General features: G+C 56.6%; 1 protein-coding gene across 1 annotated transcript; it reads right to left on the bottom strand.

The window, feature by feature from the left end:
• On the bottom strand, nucleotides 1-6,501 carry LOC136470790 (uncharacterized). Its single transcript, XM_066468520.1, has 3 exons — nucleotides 6,390-6,501; nucleotides 5,905-6,134; nucleotides 1-39 (listed from the first exon to the last, which is right to left on the bottom strand). The coding sequence occupies exons 1-3, from the start codon at nucleotides 6,499-6,501 to the stop codon at nucleotides 1-3; spliced, it is 381 nt and encodes a 126-aa protein (XP_066324617.1).
• Nucleotides 6,502-10,288: the final 3,787 nt, after the last annotated feature.

Here is a 10,288-nt window from a genome sequence, read left to right as displayed (position 1 = left end):
CTAGCTACTACTACCAGTTCTCTGCATGCTGCAGTTGCTCTGCGCAAGAGATGCATGCATGATGAGGATAGGTGAAAGTTAGCGTCGGTGTTGAGAGTGATCAACACGTAAATATTCGTAGTTTTGTCGTATGTTGTGATAGGATGTGGCCTAGCAATCAATGATACAGGGTTTATACTGGTTCAGGCAACGTGTCCTACGTCCAGTTTGAGTCGGTCGATGACTTTATTCCTGAGCCCAGGTGCTCGAAGTTTGTTGTGGGGTTACAAACGGAAGGGAGTAAGATGGGGGTGCAAGAGGTCCGGTCAGACTCTGGACGGGAGCTCCTACGTGCGCTAAGTATTCGAGCGTGTGCTCTGTGTAGCTTTAGAGTGTCTAAAGCTAGCAGAGGGTGAATCAATCGTTGGTTGTTCGAATTGTTCGAGAGTCCTTGGAGTTGTTGTCGATGGATCCTTGGGAGAGAGCGTATCCTCTTTTATAGATGAAGGGGACGGCCTTACAGGAGACAGAGAGAGAGTACGTATGCTACTAAGTCTTATTGCCCACGCCGTCGGGTACAAGGTAATTGTAGGCGCCCATAACACTGTTGATGTCAGACGCATGTGGGAGGTTCCGCCGTCTTCTTCTGGTAGGGCAGATGTCGGCGCCTACCATACTGTTGATGCTCATGGGCATGTGGGGGGGTTTACCGTGTTCGCCTGGCACGGGAAGTGATGGCGCCCACAACACTGTAGGGAAAACGTCGGCGCCCACAACACTGCTTGGGTTCTGACATGCCTGGAAAGTGGTAGGGCACTATTCTGACATGCTCTGTCGGTACTGTGGTGCACAAGGTACGGCCCTTGGTATTGCGGTTGAGTGAGCGTCCTACCTTACTTGCTCTGCCCATTTCCTGGGTCCTCACCGAGCGGGTGTCCCCGGTCGGTTGGTCCCAGTCGGCTTCGACTGCGCCAGTCGGAGAAGAGCTGTGAGCAGAGATTCTGTGCGTCCCCGGTCGGAGACGCGGGTCGGAGTCGGAAGCGAGCGTCGTTCCTCCTCAGCCAGGCCTTTCGGTCGGAGAGGCGGGCTGGAGTCGGAAGCGAGCGTCGTTCCTCCTTGGCCAGGCCTTCCGATCGGAGAGGCGGGCCGGAGTCGGAGGTGAGCGAGCGCCGTTCCTCCTTGGCCAGGCCTTCCGGTCGGAGACTGCATCGCCCTTCTAGCCTGTCGTTAGGTTTTTTGGGCCAGCCCAGGAGTTGCGTGTCGTTCGTAACATCGTCTGTCGGGCCGAGCCTTTGCTGGAAAGCAGGTCCATGAGGGACCCCGTGTTTATGAATCCAACCAGAGCCCCCGAGCCCTCGGGTGATTCGGATAGAATCGTTTGGGGGATTTTTGTCTTGACAGCGGGTGTAGCCCCCGAGCCCCTAGGTGATTCGGGTAGAATTGTCCAGGGGGGTTTTGTGTTGCCAGCGGGGGAATTTTTTGTTTCGACAACGGGTGTGCGCGAGCGTACCCACGGGTGTAGCCCCCGAGCCCCCGGGTGATTCGGGCAGAATCGCCTGGGGGGTTTTGTCAGCGGGCGCATGCGTGTGCACCTTGGTGGGTATAGCCTCATCTTTCCAGTTTCTGACCCATCGTTTCCAAGAGCGTGGTCCTCGGTGTATGCTTGCGGCCGAGGGACCGGGCGAGACGGAGTCGTCAACCAGGGCGTCGGGCGTGCCGAGGGATTCGGCGAGATGTCGTCAACCAGGGCGCCGAGCGCATCGAGGGACAGCCGAGGGATCGTGCGAGATGGACTCACGGACCCAAGTGTCGGGCGCAATGAGGGATCGGGCGAGTCGGAGTCATGGATCCAGGCGCTGGGCGCAATGAGGGATCGGGCAAGTCGGAGTCGTGGATCCGGGCGCTGGGCGCAACGAGGGATCGAGTGAGTGGAGTCACGGATCTTGGCATTGGGCGCAGCCGAGGGACAGCCGAGGGATCGGGCGAGACGGACTCGCGGACCCATGCGTCGGGCGCAATGAGGGATCGGGCGAGTCAGAGTCGCAGATCCAGGTGCTGGGCGCAATGAGGGATCGGGCAAGTTGGAGTCATGGATCTGGGCGCTGGGCGCAATGAGGGATCGAGCGAGTCAGAGTCGTGGATCCTGGCGTTGGACGCAGCCGAGGGACAGTCGAGGGATCAGGGAAGACGGACTCGTCGATCTAGGCGTCGGGCGCAGCCAAGGGATAGCCGAGGGATCGGGCGAGACAGACTCGTCCACCAGGGCGCCGGGCGTGCCAAGGGACTTGCGGACCCAGGCATAAGGCGCAAGGAGGGATCGGGCGAGTCGAAGTCACGGATCCAGGCGCTGGGCGCAACGAGGGATTGGACGAGTTGGAGTCGCGGATCTGGACGCTGGGCACAACGAGGGATCGGGCTAGTCGGAGTCATAGATCCAGGCGTCGGGCGTAGCCGAGGGATCGAGCGAGACGGAGTCGCGGACCCAGGCGTCGGGCGTAGCCGAGGGATCGGGCGAGACAGACTCACGGACCTAGGCGTCGGGCGCGCCGAGGGACAGCCGAGGGATTGGGCGAGACGGATTCGCGAACCCAGGCGTCGGGCGCAACGAGGGATCGGGCGAGTCGGAGTCGTGGATCTGGGCGCTGGGCGTAACGAGGGATCGGGTGAGTTGGAGTCATGGATCCAGGCGTCGGGCGCAACCGAGGGTCGGGTGAGATGGACTCGCGGACCCAGGCGTTGGGCGTGCCGAGGGATCGGGCGAGTCGGAGTCATGGATCCAAACGTCGAGCGTGCCGAGGGATCGAGCGAGTCAGAGTCGCGGATCCAGACATCGGTCGTGCTGAGGGATCGGGCGAGTCAGGGTCCCGGATCTAGGCATCAGGCACGCCAAGGGATCGGGCGAGTCAGAGTCGTGGATCCAGGTGCAGCCGAGGTCATGCCAAGGTGTTGGGCGTCTCGAGCCCCTGAGCCCGTTGGGCTTGGAAGGGGTTGGTTGAGTTTCGTGCATTACCTCGTCCACGGTTTCTGCAACTGGAGGGGCTGAGCTAATGTCGCTTGCCTTGATGGCTCGAGTGACGTGCTCGGTGAGCTCGCTAACGGGCACGTTCGAGTGAAATCTGGGTCCATCGTTCGTGACGGGATCGGCATAGCCCTCATGTGCCATTCCACTGCTCCTTAAGCCGCGTCCCGACAGATGCCTGGGTCATTCTGGAAACCGACCCAGGTGGCCCATTGGCCTCCCCTCGATGGAGATTCTGTGGGCATAGCTCGAGGTTAGGATCGAACGAGAAGGTTGAGATGACCTTGTCTGCTTCGAAGTTGACTAGGCGAGGACTGCTCGGGGCTCATCTGTGTTTTCTCCCCTAGCTCTGTTTGACGCGGGGCGGCCTCGAGCCCTTCGTGGGCCGGCCTTCAAACCCCGATCGGTCGTTGCCCATCTTGAATGAGGCAATTGCTGCTTCGTGACGCAATACAGAGCGTTGTGATGCATTTAACTGCATATGCGATGTTTTAGATGTATGGGATGAATGAATGCGTGCATGGATGAATGTGTGAATGTGTATGAATGTATGAATGACATCATATGTATGAATGATCATATATAAAGAAATAGTGGGGTTTGGTAATGTTACCTTGATGACTCGAGTGACGGGGTTTGAGGAGCTCCTATCGGATATGTTCGACTAGGATCCACGCTCGTCATTCATGACAGAGTCAGCATGGCCCACATGGGGCGTCCCTCTGCTCCTTACCTGTCTATCGGCGTTTGCCTGAGCTATCCGATCGACTCAGGAAGCCTATTGGTCTCTCCTGGGCGGAGATCCCGTCGTTGGGCCCTTCCAAGTCTTGCTTGGGAAGGCGGAGGGCCACCTGCACGTGGTTGCGCCTTGTTTCCCATGCCTGGCATGCGGCAGTGGTGGGCCATGCCCAGGCCATGTCCCATCTGACCAGGCACCGTCTCGTCGGGCAGGGCGTGTCCCATCGGTCAGGGCACGTCCCATTGTATCCCATCCGCATTGAATGGGGGAAGGGAGAGGGTTTCTTACCCCAATCCCTCGTCTTTCCCCAACTGCTACGCCTTCTCCTTAAATAGGGGAAGGGTGAGGGCTTTCGTCCCATTCCTTCGCCTATCCCCCAACTGTCGCCTTTCCTCCTTCTTCCTTCTCGCTAGGAGCGTTCGTGTGCCGCAGCGGTTCCTAGGAGAAAAAGGGGAGAGCAAGGGAGAGGAGAAAACTCACAGATGTCGAGCTGGAGGTCATCCGTTGTCAGCGAGTCGGTGCTGGCTGCCTTCGCCGAGAAGGGGGTGCCGCCGCCGAAGGAGGTGGTGTAGTGGAGGGCTCCTGTGGGGGAGGATTTTCCACGTCCTTGGGCCGGCGAGGTCGTCTCCTTCCTCGCCTTCCACGAGCACGGGCTAGGATACCCCACGCACTGGTTCTTACGCGGGCTCCTCAATGAGTGGGGCCTGGAGCTACAACACCTCAATCCGACTAGGGTGCTGTACATTGCCGGCTTCATCACCGTCTCCGAGGCCTTCCTTGGGATGGAGCTGCACGTGGATTTTTTTCGGTGGATCTTCACCGGGCGAGCTTTATCGGAGATGAAGCCGCTCGGGACAGCGCCGGTGGGGGGTTTCAGCCCTGCAGCTGCTCAGGTCGGCTAGTTCATAAAGTTTGATGAGATATCAGATACATCCTCCAGCTATGGCGGTCATACTTTGGCAGGTAGTGTCCCTGTCCAGGAGCTGCTCCATTTGTATGGGAAAGTCTAGAGCTCCATGCTCTTCTATTGAGCATCTATGGGTGCGATGCCCTTGAGGTACCCGTTGCACTCGCCGAAGTCGAGGGAGCGAAACTGGGCAGGGCCCTTGCGGTGTTGGTTATGTTCGGTGACAATAAACGCTCTTGGATGATGCCCATGAACTTATGAACTTATTGCGGTACTTGGTGACTGCCTCTGGAAGACACCTAGACCTAGACTTTGCTGCCATCTGCAGAGGGTACGCCAACGACTAGAGCGCGGACGCTATCTATGCGCTCGGGGAAAGCTTGCTGCCACATGCACAGTTTGGTGGCTAAGCAAGTCTTCGCGTAGTGGGTGATGGAGGCTCGCTGTGCGAGCATGGCTGAAGGCATGCGTCAAGAAGATGTCACCCAACCTATGGATGGAGTAGAGGTCGGGTCGAAAGCACCGTCCGAGCCGAGCGTTGCCCCGTCAGAGGGCGAGCAGCCTTTAAATTCACTGGTCGTGTCATTAGCCGATGCCACCGGGTGGCCACAGTAGAAGTAGCCAGCAGATGTAATAGTTTAAGTTCATGGGGGAGCCCCCGTGTGAACAGTTGTTTTGACGAATACATTAATTTTTGTTTTGTGATGAATTACTTCGTTCGGGGAAGTTTGTCCCGTCCGTTCCTTGTTTTTACCTTAGCATAGCTTTGTTTTTATTCTTTCTTTTTTGCACCTGCCCGTTCATCCCGTAGGCTGCAACCTTAAGAGCCTGGGCGTGGCTCGTGAGGCTCAGCTGCTCGTAACCATAGGTAGAGGTGGGGTGCGATCGGTCAGAATATTGAAGCAAAGTTACGTAAGATAATTAAAGGAATGGACTATCCTTTTGTTTGGGTAAAAATGTATTTACCATATGATAGTAAAAAAGAGAGAGGTGGTATCGCACCCCCGTGGAGCCCCTGAGCGACCCGGGCTTTGTAGGAGCGAACGTTGAATGAAAAAATGGTAAAGACCAAAATTTAGGGGAAGAAACGATGTAACAGTTTGATGTTCCAAGTGTGGTGAGAACGTCGCTGTTGTCGTCCTTCAGTCGGTAGGCGCCTGATTGGATCACTTCGGTCACCGTATAGGGTAATTCCCATGGCGGAGAGAGTTTGTGCTTCTCCTTGGTCGACTGGGTCCTTCGAAGCACGAGGTCTCTAACCTTGAGGATCCTTCCTGTGATTTTCCTCTCGTGGTACCTGCGAAGAGTCTGCTGGTAGCGAGCAAAGCGGATGACGGTCGTCTCACGGGCCTCCTTGAGCAGGTCGACTACGTCTTGTTGAGCCTCCGTGGCCCGGTCACGGTCGAAGGCCTTCACTCTTGGGGCACCGTGGTCGATGTTGGAGGGCAGTACTGCTTCAGCTCCATAGGCCAGGAAGAAGGGTGTGAACCCTATAGATCGGTTTAGGGTCATTCTCAGGCTTCAGAGGATCAGTGGGACCTCTACAACCCATCACCCAGCGTACTTGTTGAGTCGGTCGAACATGCGTGGCTTAAGTCCTTAGAGGACCATGCCATTGGCATGCTCGACCTGACCGTTAGTACGCAGATGTTCGACCGAGGCCCAGTCGATCCTGATGCCGTACCCATCACTGAAGTCCAGGAACTTCTTCCCGGTGAAGTTAGTTCCGTGGTCCATGATGATACAGTTAGGAACGCCGAACCGGTAGATGATGTCGAGGAAGAACTTGACTGCCTCCTCTGAGCGGTTGTTGGTGATGGGCTTGGCCTCTATCCACTTGGTGAACTTGTCAACCATCACGAGTAGGTGAGTGAAGCCGCCTAGGCCCTTTTTGAGGGGTCCTACCATGTCGAGGCCCCAGACCACGAACGGCCAGGTGATGGGGATGGTTTGGAGCTCCTATGCTGGCAAATGAGTTTGTTGAGCGTAGAACTGGCATCCCTCACACCTGCGGATGACCTCCTCTGCATCTCATAGTGCGGTGGGCCAATAAAAACCTTGGCGAAAGGCTTTTCTAACCAGCGATCTCGGGGCCGCGTGATGTCCGCAGATTTCGGCATGGACCTCGAGGAGGTGCTGTTTCCCTTGGTTGGTAGGGGTGCACTTCATGAGTACCCTTGATGGACTTTGCTTGTAGAGTTCATCACTGATGGCGATGAACGTCTTGGCACGTCGAGCGATCTGTCGAGCTTCAGTCCTTTCGGGTGCGAGAACCACCTCGAGGAGGTAGGCGAGCAGCGGTGCTCGCTAGCCGGTTTGATCGAGTGCCAACACGACGCCATCGGCGGGCGATGTCATCATGGAGGCACTGGGGTCGGAGCACCCGAGCACCGGTTTGGCATCGGGGTCGGAGCCCCTGAGCGCCGGGTTGGCGTCTAGGTGTGTCTAGATTGGGCCTTCTAGGATGCGGGCGGACAGCTCATGAAGGTCGTTGATGAAGACCCTAATCGGATACAGATCCCGCCTAGCGGCCAATTTTGCAAGAAAATCAGTGGCATCGTTGTCCTTTTGGGGGGGCGTGATGTAGCTCGATCCCCTAGAATTTATCCTCAAGCTTGCGCACCTTTTGGCAGTATGCCGCCATGAGGGGGCTTTTGCAGGAGGACTCCTTCATGACCTAGTCAACGACTAACTCCGAATTACCGTGAACGTAGAGTCGTGTAGCGCCAAGGTCAATGGCGATGCGTAGTCCGTTGATGAGGGCCTCGTACTTCGTGGCATTGTTGGAGGCTGAAAAGTGGAGGCAAATGGCGTAGCGAAGCCTACTCCCATCTGGGGAGTTCAGAACCACTCTAGCCCCTGAGCCAGGCACCATGACGGACCCATCGAAGTACATCGCCAGTGCTCATGGGTGACGTCTGGGGTCGGTAGCTGGACCTCCGTCCATTCAGCGACAAAATCTGTGAGAGCCTGAGACTTAATAGGGGTACAGGGGATATACCTGATGTCGTGGCCCATGAGTTCAAGTGCCCACTTGGAGATCCGTCCCACGGCCTCACGGTTGCGGACGATGTCTTCGAGTGAGTATGAAGTGATGACCATGACTCCGTGGTCGGTGAAGTGGTGCAAGAGCTTCCGGGTCGCCATCAGCAGGTGTATAGAAGTTTTTGCACCTGGGGTACCAGACCTTGGGGTCAGTGAGTACCTCTCTGACGAAGTATACGGGTCGTTGGACCTTAAGGTGGTGTCTCGGCTCCTCCCTTTCGACCACCATGGCGGCGCTCACCACGTGGTTGCTTGCCGTGGCGTAGAGGAGGAGGGGTTCTCCCCGTTCAAGAGCAACAAGGATTGGGGCCGACGTCAGTGACGCTTTGAGGCTCTCCAAAGCCTGCTGTGCTTCCTCAGTCTAGACGAACGTGTCTGTCATTTTGAGTAGCTTGTAGAGAGGCATCCCTCACTCGCCAAGCCAGGAGATGAAATGGCTCAGGGCGGCCAGACAGCCAGTGAGCCTTTGTACGCCCTTGACGTTGTGTATAAGGCCCATGTTGGAGATGGCCGTGATTTTTTCGGGGTTGGCCTCGATGCAGTGCTCGAACACGATGTATCCAAGCAGCTTCCTCTTTGGAACCCCAAAAATACATTTTTTGGGATTTAATTTGATGTTGAACCTTTGGAGGTTCGTAAATGTCGTGGCCAAGTTTACGATCAGGTCATAAGCTTGAGCCGTTTTGACCACTATGTCATCAAGATAGACGGCGATTGTCGGTTTTGGCCGCTCGGTTTGATCAGGCTGATCGAGAGGGTCAATTTGGTCGGCGAAGCATTGCTGCATGCACCTTTGGTAGGTGGCCCCAGCATTCTTCAGACCGAAAGGTATGGTTACATAGCAGTACGAACCATACGGGGTGATGAACGAGGTTGCGAGTTGATCGGACTCTTTCCTCATAATCTGGTGATAGCCTGAGTAGGCATCTAGAAAGGAGAGGATCTTGCATCCTGAGGTGGTGTCGATTATCTGGTCTATGCGCGGCAAAGGAAAGTGATCCTTTGGACACGCTTTGTTGAGGCTAGTATAATCAACGCACATTCTCCATTTCCCGGTCTTCTTTTTAACAAGAATAGGATTGGTAAGCCAGTCGGAGTAGAATACATCTCTGATGAATCCGGTTGCCAGGAGTTTGGTGACCTCCTCGCCTATGGCCTTACGCCTCTCATCGTCAAACCGGCGCAGGCGTTGCTTGGCGGGCTTTGAGCCCGGGACGAGGTATAGTGCGTGCTCGGTGACCTCCCACGGTATGGCTGGCTTGTCAGATGGTTTCCAAGCGAAGACATCACGATTGGCTCGCAGGTGGTAGACGAGCTCGCATTCCTATTTAGCCGAGAGCTGGGTCCCGATCTGCACAGTCTTGGTTGTGTCAGTGGGGTCGACCCCACCGCCTTAGTTTCCTCGAGTGGGTGGAAGGTCGTCGAGGAGGTTGGTTTGTTGCAGTCTAGGACTGCTGGGGTTGATGACTCCCTGAGCCGCGGGAGCTCGGACGAGTTGATGACCGTAGTGGTGAGCTCAAAATGCTCGCGGTCGCACGTGAAGGCGTGTGAGAAGGTGCTACCCATAGAGATGACGCCGTTCGAACCCAACATCTTTAGCTTCAGGTAGGTGTAATTGGGGACCGCCATGAACTTAACGTAGCATGGCCGTCCCAGGATGGCATGGTAAGACCCCAGGAAGTCCACCACCTCGAAGGTAAGCACCTCCGAGCAGAAGTTGGCACGGTCGCCAAACATGACAGGCAGGTCGATCTGTCCGAGCGGGTATGCCTATGCTCCTAGGATCACACCGTGGAAGGGTGAGCTCACCGGTCGGAGCTCCGACCAGGGGATATGCAAGGCGTCAAGGGTGTCGACATAGAGGATGTTGAGGCCGCTGCCTCCGTCCATCAGCACTTTGGTGAGGCGCTTCTTGCGGACGATGGGGTCGACAACGAGCGGGTAGTGTCCCGGTCTGGCGATGTGGGAGGGATGGTCCCTCTGATCAAAGGTGATCGGAGATTCCGACCAGCGAAGGAAGGAGGGTACGCCTCTCGGTAGCGCACTTTGTGCTGGCGCTTGGATTAGACGGCATCGGATCCCCCGAAGATCATGATGTTTTCCTCGGGGTCGGGGAAGCCGTCCCCATTCCTCCTTTCTTGGCTGCTGCCTCTTGCCTTTTCCTTCTTTCGGCCCGCTGGCCTATCGTAGGAAACGCTTGAGGAGCTCACAGTATTTTGTAGTGGTGCTTGACGGGGTAAGCATGGTTGGTGCAAGGGCTATCCACGAGTTTGTCGAAGTGGCCAGGCAGACCCTGCTGGGGCTACTTGCCCGCGTGATCAGCTGTGGCGGCCAACATGGAGTTGGCCTGTTGGCGCCGATCCTTCTTGTTCTTCTTGACCCTCTACGTGGAGGGGCCCTCATCCTGGTCCTCGCGCTTGGCCTTGCCCTTGTACTGGACCCCATTGAAGACCGCTCCGACCGCCTCCTCGCCGGAGGCATGGTTCATAGCGACGTCAAGTAGGTCGTGGGTGGTCCGGGGCTTCAGGCATCTAAGCTTGTGGGTCAGGGATTTGTAGGTTGTCTTGGAGAGGAATGCGCTGATGACGTCCACGTCGAT

Source organism: Miscanthus floridulus, chromosome 8, assembly GCF_019320115.1.
Source record: "Miscanthus floridulus cultivar M001 chromosome 8, ASM1932011v1, whole genome shotgun sequence".
Classification (NCBI taxonomy): Eukaryota; Viridiplantae; Streptophyta; class Magnoliopsida; order Poales; family Poaceae; genus Miscanthus; species Miscanthus floridulus.
Note: the sequence above shows the minus strand (reverse complement) of the source record. Positions and strands in the feature narration are given on the sequence as shown.

What these genes read in the sequence shown, in the direction of transcription:
- LOC136470790 (XM_066468520.1), bottom strand. Translation starts at nt 6,501, where the DNA reads ATGGTTGACAAGTTCACCAAGTGGATAGAGGCCAAGCCCATCACCAAC. An exon ending in CCGGTTCGGCGTTCCTAACT is followed by an intron (nt 6,135 to 6,389) that starts GTATCATCATGG and finishes ACCGATCTATAG; the next exon opens with GGTTCACACCCTTCTTCCTG. An exon ending in TCACAGGAAGGATCCTCAAG is followed by an intron (nt 40 to 5,904) that starts GTTAGAGACCTC and finishes TCTCTTGCGCAG; the next exon opens with AGCAACTGCAGCATGCAGAG.